The sequence below is a fragment of the Taudactylus pleione genome, unplaced genomic scaffold (genome assembly GCF_031769625.1).
Source record: "Taudactylus pleione unplaced genomic scaffold, aTauple2 ptg000208l, whole genome shotgun sequence".
Taxonomy (NCBI): Eukaryota; Metazoa; Chordata; class Amphibia; order Anura; family Myobatrachidae; genus Taudactylus; species Taudactylus pleione.
Window position 1 is genome coordinate 1,525,813 of NW_028284610.1, and position 22,682 is coordinate 1,548,494.

Genomic DNA, 22,682 nt, shown 5'->3' on the forward strand with positions numbered 1-22,682 from the left:
ATTTGTGACTCGAGACAAAACTGTCTCGGAGGTCTGCAGACAATTCCTTGGACTTCATGCTTGGTTTGTGCTCTGACATGCACTGTCAAGTGTGGGACCTTATATGGACAGGTGTATGCCCTTCAAAATCATGTCCAATAAACTGGATTTACCACAGGTGGATTCCAATTAAGCTGTAGGAACATCTCAAGGATGATCAGTGGAAACAGGATGCACCTGAGCTCAAGCTTGAGCTTCATGGCAAAGGCCGTGAATACTTATGTCAAGCTTGAGCTTCATGGCAAAGGCCGTGAAAACTGCTGAGGGTACCCCATAGTAGGGGTCGGCATGGGTGTAGATAAACGGTTCACAACCTGGGCCATAATTTGGGAAAAAGAAGCCCAAGGGGGTTCCTGCCCAGGAGCTGGTAGGCAGGATTGATGTGGTGACAGCGACCACATAATCCATCCTATATGAAATCCTGAGGGGACAAGCACGTCTGACAGGCCATACATGAAACCAGCTAAGGGGCTTCAACCTTTTGCTTCTCTTTATATTTAGACATAACAAAACAATACAATGTTATGCAAATACAATACAATGTGACAACCCACACACCTGTAGCAGAGGGTTATGAGGAGAAGTAGCAGTGACAGTTATAACTGACAGTTATTCAGGAAAAAAAGGCAGTATAGCACACAGCAGAACCTACATAAAAGTCACATACAATGCATATATGTTATATATATATATATATATATATATATATATATACATACACACACACAGTACAACGCTTCACTTTTTCCACATTTTGTTATGTTACAGCCTTATTCCAAAATGGAGTAAATTCATTTTTGTCCTCAAAATTCTACACACTATACCCCATAATGACAACGTGTAAAAAGTCTTTTTGAGATTTTTGCTAATTTAATTTAAAAAAAAAAAGAAAATCACATCTACATAAGTATTCACGGCCTTTGCCATGAAGCTCAAGCTTGAGCTCAGGTGCATCCTGTTTCCACTGATCATCCTTGAGATGTTCCTACAGCTTAATTGGAATCCACCTATGGTAAATCCAGTTTATTGGACATGATTTTGAAGGGCATACACCTGTCCATATAAGGTCCCACACTTGACAGTGCATGTCAGAGCACAAACCAAGCATGAAGTCCAAGGAATTGTCTGCAGACCTCCGAGACAGTTTTGTCTCGAGGCACAAATCTGGGGAAGGGTACAGAAATATATCAGCTGCTTTAAAGGTCCCAATGAGCACAGTGGCCTCCATCATCCGTAAATGGAAGAAGTTAGGACCACCAGGCCTTCTAAACTGAGCGATCGGGGGAGAAGGGCCCTAGTCAGGGAGGTGACCAAGAACCCGATGGTCACTCTGTCAGAGCTACAGCATTCCTCTGTGGAGAGAGGAGAACCTTCCAGTAGGACAACCATCTCTGCAGCAATCCGCCAATCAGGCCTGTATGGTAGAGTGGCCAGACGGAAGCCACTCCTTAGAAAAAAGCACATTGCAGCCCGCCTGGAGTTTGCCAAAATGCACCTGAAGGACTCTCAGACCATGAGAGACAAAGACTGAACTCTTTGGCATGAATGCCAGGCGTTATGTTTGGAGGAAACCAGGCACCGCTCATCTCCAGGCCAATACCATCCCTACAGTGAAGCATGGTGGTGGCAGCATCATGCTGTGGGGATGTTTTTCAGCAGCAGGAACTGGGAGACTAGTCAGGATAGAGGGAAAGATGAATGCAGCAATGTACAGAGACATCCTGGATGATAACCTGCGATGGTTCATCTTTCAGCAGGACAACGACCCTAAGCACAAAGCCAAGATATCAAAGGAGTGGCTTCAAGACAACGCTGTGAATGTCCTTGAGTGGCCCAGCCAGAACCCAGACTTGAATCCAATTGAACATCTCTGGAGAGATCTAAAAATTGCTGTGCACCGACGCTTCCCATCCAACCTGCTGAACCTTGAGAGGTGCTGCAAAGAGGAATGGGCAAAACTGCCTAAAGATAGGTGTGCCAAGCTTGTGGCATCATATTCAAAAAGACTTGAGGCTGTAATTGCTGCCAATGGTGCATCAACAAAGTATTGAGCAAAGGTTGTGAATACTTATGTACATGTGATTTCTTAGTTTTTTTTTATTATTACATTTGCAAAAATCGTAAAAAAAACTTTTTACATATTGTCATTATGGGGTATTGTGTGTAGAATTTTGAGGACAAAAATTAATTTATTCCATTTTGGAATAAGGCTGTAACATAACAAAATGTGGAAAAAGTGAAGGGTTGTGAATACTTTCCGGATGCACTATACAGAACACAATATGACTGGAGCAACACGCATTTTAATTATACTTTTCTCTAATTCACTTTCATTTTCACAATCTTTCAGAAGGGGTTTGTTACTTACTTGGAGGTTATAGTCCTGCAGGATTTTAACAAGTGAATCCCTCAAGTTAGGAATCTCCATTCCCTCTTTAATGCGTTTAATTAGAAGGATTGGATCAACATGGGTTCCAATGTTATTTAGTAATCCCGTTATAAAGGCTTAATGAGAGAAGAAATACAAACATTAGAGGATATTATTATTATTTTCACAGCAACGATATTCAACAGCACTGTACAGCCAGAAAAAAAATAAAACAATTGAAAAATACAACGACTAATGGTGCATACACACGGTCAGATTTTGTTTCAGATATGAACGATAACTATTTTAAAAATCGTTCAATCGTTCATATCTGAAAGAAAATCTGACATGTGGGCCTGCAATGATGAACGATGCGTGTTCCCGCATGTCAGATAACGATATCTGACATTGGCCCTGATTCAGACCCACTCGCGAGCGGCTGTCCGCTCGCAAGTGGGTCGATGTTATGGACTGAGCATGCACACGACGGAGGGAGCTCCGTCGTGCGCATGCGCCAGACGCGACGAGCGAAGGAAAGTCCTTCGCTCGTTGTGTCCGATCAAAGGGGGCGTGCTGTCAATGTTGATTGACAGCACGCCCCCTTTGGTGGGCGTGCCGGGGGCTTGCCTCCCTGACGGGGGCGTTCCCACGGGAACGCCTCCCGTCAGAAGCCGGCCCACTGACATCACTAGTGATGTCAGTGGGAGTGATTTTGGCTCTGATAGAGCCAAAATCACTCCGGAGCTTGCGGTTGAAAGCCTCAACCGCAGGCTCCGGCTCGCAAATTCGATGGTCGCGATGGTCTCGACCATCGCGACCATCACAATGCACGCTCGTATAGCCTGTGGGTGGTGACCCACAGCTATACGAGCGTCCAGGAGGACGCTCCATGAAAATGGAGCCCGGCCCTCATTCAGAGCGTGCGCTCTGCTCAGAGCGTACGGCTCTGAATGAGGGCCATTGTCTGTGTTTACAGTCAGATTTTGACGATTTCATGCATTTTAATACAGTCTGAAATCATTAAAATCGTTGGTAAAATCGTTCAATCGTTTATCTGACAGATCTGAAGCGTTTATCTGACAGATCTGACCGTGTGTATGCACCATAACAAATGCAATAAAGAATTTCAAAACAATGAAATTAGTAGGTCATGCACACTAGAGTGTACAATCTAAAGGAAATCAGGGAAATCAGATACAGGAGCTGATTTAAGGTGCGTACACACTAGGCGATCATGAAAGACAGTACGATTACTACATCGTAATCGTACCATCGTTCCTGATCCCCTGTAGTGTCTGCACTGAACGATCAGTTGTTCAGTGCAGGCACTGTCTATCATTCCTGAACATGCCAATCTGTCGTTATCGGCAGATTGTGCTGCATGTTCAGGCGATGGACAATGTCGGAAACGACCAGCGGGAGTGCGCATCGCTGGTCATTTCCGACATATAAGTGCACGATTTGTGCACGATTACTGAGCGATTGCACGATTACGATGTCGTAATCGTGCAGTTGCTCAGTAATATCGCCCAGTGTGTACCCACCATTAGAGTTAGGAGCAAATCTTGCTGAAAATTCTTCAACCAAACAAAATCTGCATGTAACTAATCAGCCCCATAACTTACAACTGCTTGTTTTGTACAACAGATCAGACACTGCTGTATGAACTGGATATCTATCTAGTTTCTATACACACAGACACATCAATTGTACAGAGAAGAAGAGACTGAGGAGAGATAGGAGGATACGTGAGTGTTGTATATTAATAGCAAAACAATTTTGTGCAGCAGGTATAGGTGATCAGTAATGACAACAAATACTAAACTAAATCACTTAATATAAGGATACTTTTAATACTTGATAGCCTATGGTGATCCTGTACCTTGGAATAAGTAGTCCTTAACATAGAAGTGGGATGCGGTTATAATTTAGCATAATAGTTGCTGCTGATTTGCAGCCTGTAGGGCATAGATAGGGTGGTAAAAAAATATACAGTAAGAGAAAGAGATGGAAGTGTCCACCAGTGTGGAGGGCTTTGTTAATAAGAACCATCAGTTTGACAAATATCCTGGTAGAAACAGGCAGTCAACTCTATGACAAACAGAAAATACCAACATTAGAAAAACAAGTTCAAAATCAGCCTAGAAGTCGCATCAAGATGAAGTGAAGTTGCAAAATTTGAGTTCAATGATTGGCAATTAATAGGGTGTTACAGTAGCCAAGGCAGGAAATTAGGAGAGCATTAATGGTTTAGTGGTATCATGAGGTAGTAGCAAATGCCACAAATTATTTTAGTAACAAGTAAAAATGTCCCATCTCCACTTATCTTCTATTTCTTCTTTCTATATCAGAAAAGATACCAAACGTTTTATAGGCATATTTCATAGAGTTAACATGGGAGGAAGGGTTAGGGAGAGGGGGAGGGTTCGGGTACCGACCGACAGGTGTCGGTATCCTAACCCTGTTGGGATGCCGGCGTTGGGATTCTGTCCGCGGGACCCCGAGCCCAGCCCTTAGCGCTAATATATTGAATTCCTGTTGCAGATGATTTAAAGCATCATACTGAAACAGTAAATTGTGGGAATACAGAACTGTCACGAAATCAAGCAGTAACGTTAGAAATACAGATGCCGACTAATCATTGTCTGCCATCAACGCTCTTTTCGCGGGGAACTGCGATGTTCGTATGCGCACATTGCTAATTCTGATGTACACCTCTATGTTAATGATCCCAAACTGCATCAGCCAGAACAATCAGGGGGCATTTTTGCAGTCATAGCACTGACCTGAACTCCCCCCCCCTTTGTTTGTATTGTTCAGCAAGCATTAACTCCTCAGCTACTTTTAGTATTAATTCTCAATACAATTTTCTGCATTTCTGGGGCAACACAAAGTTAGCAGTTCCAAACTATTGTAGGGGACATATGCTGATTTTGAGGAGTTCGTAACCTGTCATACACAGTATAATTGAGTATGGGCAAGATGTGCAAAGATGAATGGAGTCATGCAGGAAGCCACAGACTGAATCAGACAATTAAAGGAAAGAATAAAACTCCTAAACAAACTAATTCAAGTTAAGATTCATAAGTATCAAACACACCTCTGAAATAAGGTACATACATACATACTGTTTATATATTTCCTTACCCTCCACTCCTGTAAGTGTATATAAATTATGATAAGTTTAAGTCTAAGGGGGGAATTCAATTAGACGCTTTTCTGCGAAAAATGACTTACCAAGCAAATTTGTACTTAATGTGCTATCCTATTAGCTGCAACCTTTCGTAGGTGCGAATTCTCCATACCATTTGCCACAAAAAGTTTTCACCACCTCCAAAGTAGGTGAGAAGTTGTGCAAAACCCCTATTATGGCTAAAAATGTCGGGACTTGGTTGAGAATCACTGGAACATCCTCCTTAATGACTAACTAGGCAAAAATAATTTGTAGCTTAATTTGGCCAATAATGATGTAATATTTTTCGGGTGAAAAAGTACAAAATTCAGCAAAATGGGTTAACAGATGTGGAACATGTATATAGGGGTGCTATTTGCGTGGGACAGGTGTTTTTAAGTTTGCAGGTGGGTTTTAGAGGCGTATTTTGAAGGTTTATATAAAAGTGTCTTCAATTATGACTCAATTATATACTTCTAGGCATTTTAATGCACCCCAATTTAAGTAGAACATTTATTTAGCCAGAAAACACTTGCTTTCTATCATTATTTCACAGTTTTACAAACATGAATATAACAGACATTTGACACATTTTAAGAACCCTAAACACTATTATTATGGCCACTAATACACTTTTCTATTGATATCTTACATCAGTTTGGCTGTTTTTGGGGTACAGACAGATTTCCCCATTTTCACCAATATTTATCGTGGCAAAATACACAAAAAAGATTTGCGCAAATGCCACTTGGTGACTTTTGTAATAGTACTGCGTGAAAAGCTTGGACTCGCATAGCTGCGATAAAGGGTAAAAACCAGCAAAGGGTGTGAAAACTTAGCATGCGTTAAATTATCGTACTATTGCGGCTAATTGAATTCCCCCTAAATACAATACTGGAATCTGGGATATATTGAAATGTGTTATTTTCTTTTCTAACTCATTGCAATTCAAATTTTTGTACTGTTCTGCATTTACTGTGTTGATAAGCCTAATGCAATAATAAAAAGAAAATGAAAAAATGTTGCCTAATATTGCCTGTGTGTTTCAATAGTTTTGTAAATGAGATGTAAAAAGGTTTACCAATATGACTGTGTTCTGAAAGTAAATACATTTGGGTAAACAATATGCAAAGCTGCCACTAAGGAACATTTCATTCTTAAAATATGAAAGTAATATTATGTTTCTGTCACACCATAACATGGCGAAATAACAAGAAGCATAAATTATATTAGTGGAGGTCAGCGCTAACAAATAACAAAATAACAAGAAAGCTAAATCCATCAATCTCTCCAATATATATTACATAGACAACTCCTACACACTTTCCTTTTTATTCCAAGAGATTTCAACTGCAAAGTGGAAAACAGGTTTAGGAATTATCAATATGACAAAATCTTAACTGTTAAATCTTCTGTAAAAAAGGGGCTTTATTTTAAGAGTATGAAAAATATCTTAGGCCTGAAGTGTACCAGAATTTATGCATGATGATAAATTACAACTAGACTGTTTTGCATATGAAGCAGCCAAATCAATCCATGGTCCAGAGTAAGCCAATCTACCATACAAGTAAAGGTTAAAGTACAGTAAAACCAAATGTAAGAGGAACAAAAGAAGTAACTTTATGTAACTACACAGGAAACAAGCCTGTGATCCCTAGGACTGTCAAGTGTGGTCTTCACAGGTCCATCAACCACATAAAACTTTCGATACAGATGTGTGCTCATCAGGCTCGGACTGGGCCTCCGGGGATTCGGGTAATACCCCAGTGGGCCCCACTGACTTTAGGACATGCCCCTCTCTAAAAGGGGTGGGGCTTAGTGGGCCACGAGGGGGGGGTGTCGGGGGGGTTGCTTCCCAGCCAACGGCAGCTGAAGGTACAGGCTGTCACCAGGGGCCCCCAGCCTCCGTCTGTAGATACTGATAAAGATCCCCTGGCCTTGCCTGACCATGACTTTAGACGTATGGTGGGTCGGGGGCGGGGCCACCGGCAGGAGCGGAGTCACAGCCAGAGAAGAAAAGACCTGTGGAAAGCAGGTTAGTGCTAGAGGTGTCAGGGGGGGGGGTTTCAGTGCGATCTGTGAGGGGGAGGGAGCTGTGTGGCGGATAGTGTGATCTGTGAGGGGGGGGCTGTTTTGAGAGGGGCCAGTGTGATCTGTGAGGGGGGGCTGCTGTGTGAGGGGGCAGTGTGATCTGTGAGGGGGGTTGGTTGCTGTGAGAGGGGCCAGTGTGATCTGTGAGGGGGGGCTGCTGTGGGGGGGCAGTGTGATCTGTGAGAGGTGTCAGTGTGAACTGTGAGGGGAGGGGCTGCTGTGGGAGGGGACAGTGTGATCTGTGAGGGGGGCTGCTGTGTGAGGGGACAGTGTGTTCTGTGTGACGTGGGGCTGCTGTGAGAGGGGGCAGTGAGATCTGTGAGGGGGGCTGCTGTGAGAGTGGCCAGTGTGATCTATGAGGGGGGGGGCTGGTGTGTGAGGGGACAGTGTGATCAGTGAGGGGGGGCTATTTTGAGAGGGGCCAGTGTGATCTGTGGGGGGTGGGGCTGCTGTTTGAGGGGCCAGTGTGATCTGTGAGGGGCGGCTGCTGTGTGGGGAGACAGCGTGATCTGTGAGGGGGGGCTGCTGTGTGAGAAGACAGCGTGATCTGTGAGGGGGGGCCTGCTGTGTGAGGGGCCAGTGTGGTCTGTGAGGGGGGGCTGCTGTGTGAGGGGACAGTGTGATCTGTGAGGGGAGCTGCTGTGTGAGGAGACAGCGTGATCTGTGAGGGGGGGCTGCTGTGTGAGGGACCAGTGTGATCTGTGAGGGGGGGCTGGTGTGTGAGGGGACAGTGTGATCTGCGAGGGGGAGCTGCTGTGTGAGGGGCCAGTGTGATCTGTGAGGGGGGGCTGCTGTGTGAGGGGCCAGTGTTATCTGTGAGGGGGGGGACTGCTCTGTGAGGGGCCAGTGTGATCTGTGAGGGGGGGCTGCTGTGTGAGGGGCCAGTGTGATCTGTGAGGGGGGGGGGCTGGTGTGTGAAGGGACTGTGTAATCTGTGAGGGGGGGCTGCTGTGTGAGGGGCCAGAGTGATCTGTGAGGGGGGGCTGGTGTGTGAGGGGACAGTGTGATCTGCGAGGGGGAGCTGCTGTGTGAGGGGCCAGTGTGATCTGTGAGGGGGGGCTGCTGTGTGAGGGGCCAGTGTTATCTGTGAGGGGGGGGACTGCTCTGTGAGGGGCCAGTGTGATCTGTGAGGGGGGGCTGCTGTGTGAGGGGCCAGTGTGATCTGTGAGGGGGGGGGCTGGTGTGTGAAGGGACTGTGTGATCTGTGAGGGGGGGCTGCTGTGTGAGGGGCCAGAGTGATCTGTGAGGGGGGGCTGGTGTGTGAGGGGACAGTGTGATCTGCGAGGGGGAGCTGCTGTGTGAGGGGCCAGTGTGATCTGTGAGGGGGGGCTGCTGTGTGAGGGGACAGTGTTATCTGTGAGGGGGGGACTGCTCTGTGAGGGGCCAGTGTGATCTGTGAGGGGGGGCTGCTGTGTGAGGGGCCAGTGTGATCTGTGAGGGGGGGGGCTGGTGTGTGAAGGGACTGTGTGATCTGTGAGGGGGGGCTGCTGTGTGAGGGGCCAGAGTGATCTGTATGGGGGAGCTGCTGTGTGAGGTGTCAGTGTGATCTGTGAGGGGGGGGCTGGTGTGTGAAGGGACAGCGTGATCTGTGAGGGGGGGGCTGCTGTGTAAGGGGCCAGTGTGATCTGTGAGGGAGGGGCTGGTGTGTGAGGGGACAGTGTGATCTGTGGGCGGGAGTAACTGTGTGAGGGGACAGTGTGATCTGTGAGGGAGGGGCTGGTGTGTGAGGGGACAGTGTGATCTGTGAGGGGGGGCTGCTGTGTGAGGGGCCAGTGTGATCTGTGAGGGTGGGCTGCTGTGTGAGGGGGCAGTGTGATCTGTGTGAGGGGACAGCGTGAGCTGTGTGAAGGGTTTGTAGTTAATTTACCGACGTCCAAATACAGACGCCTATCTTTAGCCCAACGCCAAAAGCCTGACAGCCGCCATCCTGAAGGAAGGTAAGCGGGGACAGGTTACCGTTAACCGTGCTGAGGGGGGATGGTAGGTTTAGGCACCCTGGGGGGACAAGGTCAGGCACCCCCCTGGGAGTGTTAGGGTTAGGCACCACCAAGGGAGGGTTATGTGGCCGACAGTGGTAGGTTTAGCCTACTTGCCTTCTCCTGTCGGGATCTCGGCTCATCAGGCTTCCAGTGTCGGTATTTCACCCAGTGGCTATTTAGCAGCCAGGATATCATACCCATTCCGTGTGAAGAGGGCTGCTGTGTTAAGTGGACAGTGTGATCTGTGAAGGGGAGCTGCTGTGTGAGGGGCCAGTGTGATCTGTGAGGGGGGGCTACTGTGTGAGGGGCCAGTGTTATCTGTGAGGGGGGGACTGCTCTGTGAGGGGCCAGTGTGATCTGTGAGGGGGGGCTGCTGTGTGAGGGGCCAGTGTGATCTGTGAGGGGGGGGGCTGGTGTGTGAAGGGATTGTGTGATCTGTGAGGGGGGGCTGCTGTGTGAGGGGCCAGTGTGATCTGTATGGGGGAGCTGCTGTGTGAGGTGTCAGTGTGATCTGTGAGGGGGGGGCTGGTGTGTGAAGGGACAGCGTGATCTGTGAGGGGGAGCTGCTGTGTGAGGAGACAGCGCGATCTGTGAGGGAGGCTGCTGTGTGAGGGGCCAGTGTGATCTGTGAGGGGGGTGCTGGTGTGTGAGGGGACAGTGTGATCTGTGAGGGGGAGCTGTTGTGTGAGGAGACCGCGTGATCTGTGAGGGGGGGCTGCTGTGTAAGGGGCCAGTGTGATCTGTGAGGGAGGGGCTGGTGTGTGAGGGGACAGTGTGATCTGTGAGGGGGAGCTACTGTGTGAGGGGACAGTGTGATCTGTGAGGGAGGGGCTGGTGTGTGAGGGGACAGTGTGATCTGTGAGGGGGGGCTGCTGTGTGAGGGGCCAGTGTGATCTGTGAGGGGGGACTGCTGTGTGAGGGGGCAGTGTGATCTGTGTGAGGGGACAGCGTGAGCTGTGTGAAGGGTTTGTAGTTAATTTACCGACGTCCAAATACCGACGCCTATCTTTAGCCCAACGCCAAAAGCCTGACAGCCGCCATCCTGAAGGAAGGTAAGCGGGGACAGGTTACCGTTAGCCGTGCTGAGGGGGGATGGTAGGTTTAGGCACCCTGGGGGGACAAGGTCAGGCACCCCCCTGGGAGTGTTAGGGTTAGGCACCACCAAGGGAGGGTTATGTGGCCGACAGGGGTAGGTTTAGCCTACTTGCTTTCTCCTGTCGGGATCTCGGCTCATCAGGCTTCCAGTGTCGGTATTTCACCAAGTGGCTATTTAGCAGCCAGGATATCATACCCATTCCGTGTGAAGAGGGCTGCTGTGTTAAGTGGACAGTGTGATCTGTGAAGGGGGGCTGCTGATTGAGGGGCCAGTGTGATCTGTGAGGGGTGGTGCTGTGTGAGGGAGCAGAGTGATCCATGTGAGGGGGGGCTGTGAGGGGACAGTGTGATCTGTGTGAGGGGGGGCTGCTGTGTGAGGGGACAGTGATCTGTGTGAGGGGACAGTGCTATCTGTGAGGGGGGGGCTGCTGTGTGATGGGACAGAGTAATATGTGAGGGGGTTGCTGCTGTGTGAGGGGACAGTGTGAACTGTCAGGAGGGGCTGCTTTGAGAGGGGCCAGTGTGATCTGTGAGGGGGAGGGCTGCTATGTTAGGGGGGCTGTGATTTGTGACAGGGGGCTGTGTGAGGGGACATTGTGTTCTCTGAGGGGGCTGTGTGTACTGTGGGGGGGCTGTGTAACGGGTCAGTGCGATCTGTGAGGGGGGCTGTGTGAAAGAACAATGTAATCTGTGGGGGGGGGCTGTGTGAGAGGACAGTGCGATCTGTGACAGGATAGTGGGGGAGATGTGCCGCTATAATGCTTCCTGCTTCGACTCTTTACCGAGGCGAAGCAGGAAGCTCTAATGATGAGATGTATAAACATCTCATCTGCCAGAGTTAGGGAGTGAAAACTCCCCACTCCAGCGATCCCCAGCTGAGCGCACAGCGCATCAGCCTAGTGCTGTGTCTCACTCCCGGCCGGCTCCACTGGGCATGCGTGGGATCTTGCAAGCATCGCAAGACCCCACGTGCAGCCCCAGGAGCCGGCAGCCGCTGCAGCAGGGACAGTGCTGTCCCTGCTGTGGTGGTAGGGTAACACCAGCTGCAGCTGTCCATATTGATAGCTGCAGCTGTTGCAACGATCAGGCGAACTGACCGTTCATACATTGCCTAGGTTATCAGCGCTGCTATCTTGTAGATAGCAGTGCCGATAATGAATGGGGCACATAGCGACAAAAAATTGTGTTCTGCTGCGGGTTGGAAGTTTTTCAGTGGGTCCCTAACAATGCAATACCCTGGTGGGCCCTTCATGCCCCAGTCCGACACTGGTGCTCATACATCTAGGTTCAATACGCTATGCGGCGGGAGACAGCTGGCACGAGTAAGCAGTGCCAAGCAGTGTAGCATAGCAACCTTTTCTTTAAATTTGTGGGGTTTTTTACGTCCCGAAACACCACTCAATCTGTACCAGAGACGCCAGGCTGTGACATTAACCGCATAGGAATTAGTTTTATACTGTATATGTTCAAAGTCGCAGATGAAGCACAATGGAACTTGGTGTGGAAAAAAGCCGCGGCATCATTGCACTTCGTATACGGACGTTTGGCGCGACTGCGGCAATAGTGTGTATGAGGACACATCGGTAGAAATATGTTCAGGTGGTATGCACTGTCCGTTACTAATAATAACTTGAACACTGTGGGGTATATTTACTAAAATGCGGGTTTTAGAAGTGGAGATGTTGCCCTTAGCAACCAGATTCTTGCTAGTATATTCTAGAAGTTGCAAGATAAATGTTACGTAGAATCTGATTGGTTGCTATGGGCAACATCTCAACTTCTAAAAACCCGCACTTTAGTAAATATACCCCTAAGAAAGTAAGGCTCACTCCATGGTGATGTGAAGATGATGAAGAGACTTGAGTATGTTAATGCATTAATTCACTAGTATGCCCCTGGGTATGCTGTGGAGAGATCTGTCTCTTTGTAAGCATTGAAGACCCCTTCAAAATGTTGATATGGGGCCCAGAAAATTCAGCTTTGTAGTCTCAATAAGATTTAACGTGTGTCCTGAAATGTCTCTTTTTACACTACTATTGCACTCAACTGAGGGATTACATACTGCAGGCAATCTGTTATTCTGTCCTAACTCGTGTCCAATTTAGTCATTCCCTTTTCTAAATGCTCTGTTTGCAATCACATAACCATCATTAGCTAAATGTTATTTAGGTAGTGACTCATTCCAATATACTGTACTGCAGTGTGTGAAATCCACAGCACACTGATGTCCCTATTGCGCTTATGCTCTTAACAGATGTATTACAAAATGCAAAAGAAGGAAGAAAAACATTTAACACTTAGTAACAAGTAAAACACATGCATGGTAGCTACCAACAATGAATGATAAGTATTACATCTTTCCCAATTGCAGACTATTCCTAGGAATAAATATAGATGTCCTTCAATGTTATACAGCAACATCACAACATAACAGCTAATTGCACTATTCATTGCACTTACGTGGTTTGTCAATAGAGTATAGGATAAGGTCATCCCACAGCTCTGCATCATCCTGCGCTTTGGCAAACTCAATAGCTTTATCCACATTATGCAGCTCCTCCATGATCATCTGCAAGGCCCTGCGACTGTTACCCATTCTGCCTGGGGGACACAAAGACAAGAATGTAATAATTATCTCAAGAGCAGTATTTGCAATGCAACAAAAGTAATGTCATAAAAATGCAAACGACAGTATCTCTACACATATAAAATAAAGTCCCCAGTTTAGGGGTCTGTGTGTTAGTTCAGGCTAATCTTGTAAACCTCTGGACGGATTTTGATGGGGGTTTCACTATTCTATATATCACTGGTCGAGGAAGGTTTAGGTGTATGGACCATTCATATGTGAAAAAAGAGAGACAAACAGTGAAGATTTTACTGAAGCAAGTCACAGAAAAAACTGTTGTGCTGTGTGAGTGACTGACTGCTGCTGCAGGTACGACAGCTGAACTTTGATTGGATCTCTGAGACAGTGAGAGCCAATCAGAGATAGCAATGTGAACTGTTGCTTAGCAGCAGCCAAGAGAGATGAGGGTGTCAGGGAGAGAGCAGAGCCATGTCTGAGGCAGACAGAGAGTGAGAGACAGCCTCCAATGAACCCATGAAGAAGATGCCCAGATGCAGACACAATAGCCAGGAAGGAGCCAGAGGAGGCATATGAATCAGAAATTTAAAAAATTTAAAAAACAAACAACCATTGGAATACCATCAAATAATTTCCATTCAATGGTGGAAAACAATGGACCGCCACCATCAAATGCTAAAAACACTACCATCGGAACAAAAACATCAATGGTTAGTATCCATTGGCTTCTGATGTCCATCTGTACGCTGAACCTGCAGGCAGACTCCGACCATCACTCCTTCACTGTGAAGTGCTCCCTCTCCAGTGTGATGTTCCCGCTCAGCCAAACGTCTTTGGTGAACAGGAGGCACCTCCCATGGAAGTCAGAGCTGTTCTCGGACAGAGGCACCATGGTGAGGAAGCTCAACAGGAAACCCACAGGAAGCCCAGGAAATACAGGGTACATTGTGCATAGAGGACATTGCTCATTGACATGTTCCGCAGTTAGGGAGGGCTGCGCATAGAGGCTTCTGAGCACATGCTGCTGAGAATGGTTATGGCAGCTGCACTACAAATCTCTTATCCATGATCCTTCTGCTCTTTCCCAGCACCAGTGTCCGGGCCCAAACCAGCTGCAGGGTGGGTTGTGGTGAAACTGGTATGATGCAGGGGGTAGGAGCAAGAAGCAGGGAGCTGTGGTGAGATGCAGAAGCCTGTGGTGAGCAGAGGGCTGATTTTTTGGCACGCGCACATATAGAGGGGGGCTCCATATACCCTAGTTACGCCACTGTGACATAGTGTAGGTTGTTATAAGATGCAGGTGGCTGTGGCAAGATGAAATTGCTCCCATGTGAAGCCGGGGTGGGTCGCTAATATCGAATATAATAATACTACTATTAATAACAACAATATAAAAAATAAACAAGGATGTTCTAAGCATGACTAAACAGTTATAAAAAAATTTAAAACTGCTCTTAATTTGCCCTGAATTGTCTATTTTGAACTGAATTGCACTTGTGTTAATGAAAGCCAAGTTTGCATGATTCATCCCTTACTTCATTTATATAAAAATATATATATCATCATAATATCTGTCCTTTAATGGAGGAAAAATCATTTCCTGTGGCCGGGCAGTGGGTAAACAATCATGCCGCTCCTCTTCATCATAATGATTTGCATGAGTACTGGCTTCTATATGACTGATAATGGAAAGTCACAGCACAATATTACACAGTGAGGCAGGATGCATTTTAACCAGAACTGTCAGTTATTTTATAGATATAAATAATCGAAAATCTTGACAGCAGGCTGGATATGGGAGTAGGCGCATAAAATATGCTTCAAGTACAACCCTTTGTGTCTATAAGGAAGAAAAGAGGCTCAGGTTCATATGTAACTCATAGGCTAATACTCCTTGTTTACAGATTGGATTCTCCTGTTCAAAGTGATAAGCACAACAGTGCTAAAAATGAAACAAAACCTAAAATAATTTAAGATGAAACTGAATATAAGAGTTACCTCTAATATTTATATAGTCCTAACAGTAACCAACACACCTCTTAAATCAAACCTAAGCATCCCAATCCAAGCATAAATCTTAGCTATAAACACAGTATTATATTAGCCCAAGTCCTCACATATCTCTGATTTTACCTCCACAATTGATATAAATATAAGAAACCCATACACATTGCCCTTTGTACAAGTGGTATTGACTTGATATATACTCCCTGATGCCTGTTTATTAATAATAATAATAATAATAATAATAGTGCTTTTATACAGAAGTGCTTTAGATCCAGGTGTTATCTGCTCATGTTTTCGGATGGTGTTTCATTCTATTATGATCTGAGTGTATTATAAAATAATGTAATATGTACAATGGGATATCAACAACAATTTAATGTTCTGTAAAAATATCCCTAACTAACAACAAATGAAGTAACCAGGTCAGTTGAACGGATGCTGAACGTTGGTAATTTGACTGAATTGGCAACCAGTGTACAGTGTGTGGGCTCCAAAGCAATCACTACACAAAGATATATGCAATGATTTGAACAAGTAGGAAAGATAGCGTTCCCACTAAGCTGCACCCTGCCCGATTTCAAAAGGACAGAATGCCCCCTGCCCTTTTGGCAGCTCCCCGCTAAAACAACCTACCGGAGGCCGTCCCCAAACGTGGGTCACAGTGTCCAGCGGGGGGAAATATTGCGGTGAAGCGATCACCCTCGGTGAATGCATGCTGGGCGCAGTGAGGTAGTGGTGTTTCGGACTGCCTTTCCTGGAACTCCTTCTGTGGCAGAGTGTGGCAGGGGGTCATCCCTGCTGAAAGATCACCTCAGTAAGGGTTCCAGGAGCTTAAATCCCCAAATGCCGCTGCCTCGACAACTTAGGCTGGCACTCATGTTATCAGCAAGCATTCATTGCCTCGACGTTTGCTCCAGGCAGGTACGAGGTGAAAATTCCGACTTTCGCCGTGGATCCAGGGGTGGGCTTAATATTCGGGTCATCTGGCGAGAGGGTGCTGGATCCCCCTGGTTTCCACAAGGGCCTGGGAAACTGTCTATGCATTCACCAGTGTTCAGCCCACGGAGGTACCCATGGTTGGTCGATACATTTGAAGGGGGATGGGCCTCTGCTACCTCCACTCCAAATATGGTGAATGTAGGTACTCACACTGAGAAATTGCGACTGGTTGAAGTCGGACCCCCTGGCCAACCATTGATCGTACATGAGTCGCGGACGATCAGTTGCAGCTTTGCAGGGAAGGGAAAGCCAAAACCCTGCCCTACAACAGTCCCCTTGGGCCTGGACTGATCCAGAGCCAAGCCTCGGGCTGGCTTGATTCTGACATTTTCATATTCATTTTGGGAGCACCCCTTTGATTCATAGCCCAGGGGGCCCCAGTGGGCAGGAACACCAGGCGCCTGACTACCTGCGGAGCCCTCCCCCTCCGTGCCTTCCAGGGGGCTACATTTTGTTGAATTTAAGACCCTCTCCTCCGGAGTGATGACCGCTGAAACTCAGGTAGCCGAGCAGAGCTAGAGCGCTGCTTATTGGGTAAATGAATTTCACCTGTAGGGGGATATCTAAGAGACAGCTGGCCCAAATGAAGCCATTTGAGGGCTCTGGAGCTCGGGAAAGTGCAGGCTAATCCAACCCCATTGGCTGGAACCCTCCAGGGGGTCGCTGGATTCATCTTCTGACTTTGCATGGCATTGCTTTTTATTGTTGCCTGCAATTCTTTTAACAGACAACTGAACAATGGGGTCTACCACTGTGGCCAAACTGCTCATTGATTTGGTTGTTTGGTAATCAAATTTAGTGCCGGATTCAATTAGCCGCAGTTAATTAATGCGGGCTAAATGATCTGCCAGGGCTATTCATTTATAGTCCACGACAACCTGCAATCAGTCCTGCAGGCTGCAGTTAGCACAGATTTCAGTTTCAGCCTAAGGAGACTCGAAAAAAAAAACTGCATTAAATGCCCTGATCACGGCTGAACATGGTAACCCATAGCTCCGGGAACCTATCCCAGATTCTATGGGTTAACGCGCTGTAATTTAACACCTCCTGGGCGTTAAAGCTCGAGGCTACCACACTTTTCCCGGCGCGGTACATCTAAATTAATCCAGCACCTTAATTAGAGATGAGTTATTTGGTCTTGAAACGGAACTTTCTGACAAGTTCGGATCTCAGAAATAGCCAAAATGTCATCTTTAACAGATATCTGTGCCAAGATGTCCATGAAAGATGACATTTTGCCTAGTTCTGAGATCCAAACTTGGTGGGAATATCTGAGCCAAAACCGAACTGCTCATGTCTAGATTTAATTAACTCCCACAGTGCAATGTTATGGAATGAGGAAGGGAATGTAGCCTTGACGAAAGCATAATACAGAGGTACTGTAGATTTAGGAAGTCCCCAACAGCAAAGTGCAGTGAGGCTTCTGTCACTAAAAAGATTGTTGTGACAAAGCAACTCCATAGTCCATACAACTTATTGTTTATAGATTAAATATTCACATGCATAAATAGCAGTATTAATATTCAGGGAAGTGTATTCATTTTATTAATTTTAAATATTTCTAGCAGAACTCTGATGTAGGATGATAGTGTCACCCTATACAGGGCATCAGTCACCAAAGCTGTTTTTCCTCAGGCTCCATCCGTCCAGATTTGTCTGACCGTTCCAAACAAGAAAATGGGGCGCTGAGGTGCGGGTATAAGATGAAGGACCTATCAGTAGCTGCAATAAATGATAGTATGGAGACTGCAGTCTTCCAGCTCACCTAATCCTCTCTTCTGCTACTTGAAGGTGTTGAGCAGAAATAACTCCTATGGCTATCTGAAAGCATCAAAGTAATTTAAACATTGTAATCTGGCCATATACATAATAAACAAACAACAACAATGTACTTACTTAACAGATACACAGTCTCTTCAACAAAATTTCTCTCATGACAGATCTCAAGAGCCTGAAATTGAAGAGAGGAAAAATGAGCAACCTAAATTTTGTTACATAGAAAAATTAATTTATTTTGTATTTATTATTTCACAATATTAAACTGTATTTTTTTTCAATTTTTTTCATCATGTAATACATAGTAATCCATTCTCCGGTTTCTTTATATCGGAGAAAACACAATGATCTTCAGTACTTCACTCTGGAAGACTCAAGGGGCAAAATCTACTGAACTGTACAAAGAATATATATAAAAAAATCCAATGGCACTAATCAAATTATCTACATGCATATACGAGTCCCTATCAATGCATCAAACACAAATACAGGTCTGCAGCAATACCTAAGAGGTTCTGCATTCCACCCAAAATAAACAAAATAGGAAATAGGGAAGATTTGCGCTGACCTGTACCTGTGCCTTGACACCAAATAAAGAGTAGAGTATGGTATCTTAAAAACACAAATTTATTACACACCAGTTGTTCACAGAAACAAAGGTGGGGGGGTGGGTGGGGGTTTAAATAAAAAAATAATGTCATATTCAAATACAGTAGCAATGAATATAACCAGACTACTAAGACAGTTAATATTCATACAGTACAAACTGAATAAGAGTTTTCGTAGACTCCCAGTCAACTGGTTCCTTTTCATCGTCAAGTGGTACAATTTAGCAACTCTGTATCTAATTGGCAGATTGTATCAAGTGGCCGTTATCCAATAAAGGTTACACTGCAGTTCTCAAGGGGATCCCCAGAATAATATATTGTTAGAAAATAATTCCAGCTAACCCTCTTTCTCAATAAGAACATTTGGACTCTGGTGCTTTGTACTATGTTCTTATATAGTAGTGTCCTGCTTGATAGTGAGTCCAGCGGGAACACAAATCCAAATGGAAGCGGTGTCTGGTAGTGGTTCCCTGCAGGATAGGTTCCGTGCCCACAGGAACACAACGCCAAATAAAAGCGGTACCTCCTGGTGGTTCCCTGCAGGATAGGTTCAGCCATTCATAAGATGCCCACTTGTGCACGTCATCTCCTGGAAGTGCATGAAACCATTGAGAACCATCGGATGCGATCGCAGCGCTTGAGGCGGACTATACCCTGCCCCAAGCACTGCGATCACTTCAGTGTGAAATTCAACCAGGTGACGTGTACAATGATGCTGCCTGTTAATTATGCACGCCTCTGCAACGGCATTAAGACGGTCAGGCACGCCTGCATTCGCACCTCCTCTCCCCCGTTTCTAGTGGCCTGCCCCTGTCACCACTCACAAAAAGCCTCTCCTGTCACTCACTCTGCTGGGTGTCTATGCCCAGCGAGCAAATGCTTCCCAATCTCTCGCAGTGGTTCTGCGCACATGCATTGCGATGTGTACGCATGCGCAGAAAGTGACAATTGGCCAGCTACGAGCGAACGCATGCTAGTGAGCGGGTCTGAATCAGCTCCTCAATCCACCCACAATTACTAACGTATTTCCTCACACTGCATGTGGGTTTGTCAGAGTATTGAATACTCCTATTTTGAACAAGTTTATCCCCATGACGTTCATACAAATATTTAGATATAAAAGGTTATTCTCTATAGTGATACCTGTAGTGGTACCTTGCAATGAACAGGCGGGAAAATGAAGCTTTTTTGTTAATCAAGAGCCTATCTTCAGCACTGTAGCCACAGGCAATATTATCACCCAACCAACAATCGTTATTTTTCCAACAATATTACTCCAGGCTTTATAATTTTAAAATGTCAGATACAGCAGTGTTCTAAACAGAACATGGGTTATATCAGGTTCAGATTATTTTACACTCATCTCACTGCTCGTTATGAGGACTTTTGATGTAAATGAGGAGAATGAGTAATCGTCCTGCCAATCTCTGGAGTTGCATGTAGCTGTAATCTCTGCGGAAATTAAAGGATCCATACCAGTACTCTACAAATGTGTCCTCACACACCTAGACTCAATACCACAAGCAAGCCACCAGGTCTTGTGTGCCGAGCGTCTTTTTCATCCAAAAATGTGTCTTAGGGCCGTATTCAATTAGGCTGCGAAAACCCGTAATCGGCGATAATTTATCGCCGATGACGTCATTTTCGCCAGTTTCACTTATCCCCATTTTTAATTACAAAGACTTTTCGCAGGTGCAAAAAGTCTTTGTAAAAAAACGGGGATAAGTTTTCACCACTGTTTAGGTGGTGAAAAAAAGTACAGAATTGGGGTATTGGAGTGCAGGCTTAAAAAAATAGGCTGCAGCCTTTGTAATGTCCCCTTAAAGAAATCTGTGTAAAAAATTTTAAATCCTCAGGACACCCAAATGTTGGGGAACAAACTAAAAACTAGCAAAATATCCTTAGGAGGGGTCCCCATGTATGCAGCAGGTGTTTCCTGGAATGCGGGTGGTTGCGGCAGGTGCATTTTTGAAGAATTTTTAAAAATCATTTTAGGGACTTAAAAATATGCTTGCACCCATTTTCATGTACCCCAAATTTGATGGAACTAGTTTTTTTTTTTTTGCAAAAAAAAGCTAAGTGCTATTCTTCATCACTTCTTCACAGGCGCATTTATGCACCTGCTGCGGCTATTTAAAAACCCCAATTATCTTCAGCAGTCCAAATCAGGGGTACCCATAGTGATCCCCCATGTCAGACCATCTTTAGGGGGATGCCAGGATGATTTCCCGAAAATTGACAGGACTTTTCGATACTTACCTTTCTGCCGGGTCCCGTTTTCGCCGGATCCTAATTGAATACAGGGATAAGCGGGCACGCGACCGATACTTTATCCCAGAAAAAAAGGAGATGATGGCGAATAGTCTGACCTCGGACTTCTCGCCTCAAATTGAATATGGCCCTTGTTGTAACTGGATGCGGCAAACCACTTCACAAGACTGCACTGATTAATTTGCTATGCGTATCTGTGTGTGTCTGAATGTGCCTTAATCGGTACCAGACATACTATAGCATTGTGAGGCTTATCCTACCATGAGAGTCATATATTGTATATAACAAAGTCATGCTCACGCTGATTAGCCCAATGTCCATCACGCTGACCACTCTGCAGGGAACAATTTCCTCCCATACCTGCTGCACCCATCTGCTTGGCACAACAACTGCATCATTATGTCATAATTGCCAGAAAAACAATATTTTAGCACCCGTCTAGCAAGCCTATATTATATAATGACAACTTCAATTTCCCCACTGTAGCAGCGCTGGTCTGAAAATATGGCACGGACAGGGCCGGTGCTAGACTTCTAGGCACCCTAGGCAAAACTTCTACACAAATAAATAAATAAAACGCAAAACTTATCCACCACACCACCTGTGCAAAGTCATTTTCACCTGAGGGGTTAAATGAGTACGAAGAGGGCAGAAGTATGTACATATACACACACACACATATAATATATATATATATATATATATATACACACAGTATATATATATATATATATATATATATATATATATGTATATACAAATACACACACACACACACACAGTATCAGGGGCGTAACTAGAACTTTTTTGAGCCCCATAGCAACATTTTTAAGGGTTCCCCCTAACTTAGGTCTTACACAATGCCCACAGTAGTAGTTCCCCTAAAACAGTCAATGCCCACTGTAATGGTGCCCCTTATGAAGTGCCCACTGTATTGGTGCCCCTTACGCAGTGCCCCCAGTAGTAACAATGCCCCCTGTAGTAAAGCCCCTTAAAGTAATGCCCACTGCAGTGCCCCCAGTAGTAAAGGCCCCTGTAGTGCCCCCAGTTGTAATGCCCTTGTAGTGCCCCCAGTAGAAATGCTCCCTGCAGTGCCCCAGTAGTAATGCCCGTAGAAGTGCCCCCAGTAGTAAGGGCCCCTGTAGTGCTCCCCCAATAGTGCCCCCATTAGTAAGGCCCCTGTAGTGCCCCCAGTAGTAAGGCTCCTGTAGTGCCCCCAGTAGTGCGGCCCCTGTAGTGCCCCCATATGATGCCCCCAGAAGTAAGGCCCCTGTAGTGCCCCCAGTAGTGCCCCCAAGCCACCAAAAGTAAGGCCTCTGTAGTGCCCCCCAGTAGTGCGGCCCCTGTAATGCCCCCTGTAGTGCCCCCAGTAGTAAGCCCCGCCCCCCCACGCACACACACACACAAAAAACTTGCTTTGAACACCGCTCCTGTGCCTGCTGCCGTCCGTCCCCGGTGCTCGCTTCTCGGAACTATGGGAGTGACATCATGACGTCACTCCCATAGTGCACTGCGGGACCCGAAAGACGGAGCTCAGGAGTGAGCTCCGTCCTCCGGCTGCCGCTGGCGGTGTGGGGGGGGAGAGAAGGAGCCGGGCGCCCACTGAACTTGAACTCCGTTGCAAGGGCGTGCATAAATTAGCCACTGTGATGCCATATGCAGCCTGAGGCCTTTCGCGACGAAGTTAGCAATT

General features: G+C 46.1%; 1 protein-coding gene across 1 annotated transcript in view; it reads right to left on the reverse strand.

Annotated features, from left to right (window-relative positions):
• VPS41 (VPS41 subunit of HOPS complex) overlaps nucleotides 1-22,682 on the reverse strand; it is a 307,161-nt gene that overhangs the window by 25,503 nt on the left and 258,976 nt on the right. Inside the window, exons 23-25 of the mRNA XM_088478142.1 lie at nucleotides 18,231-18,285; nucleotides 13,205-13,345; nucleotides 2,408-2,544 (exon numbers count right to left, since the gene is read on the reverse strand). Coding sequence (XP_088334268.1) covers nucleotides 2,408-2,544; nucleotides 13,205-13,345; nucleotides 18,231-18,285 — 333 coding nt within the window. The remainder of the gene's footprint in view (nucleotides 1-2,407; nucleotides 2,545-13,204; nucleotides 13,346-18,230; nucleotides 18,286-22,682) is intronic.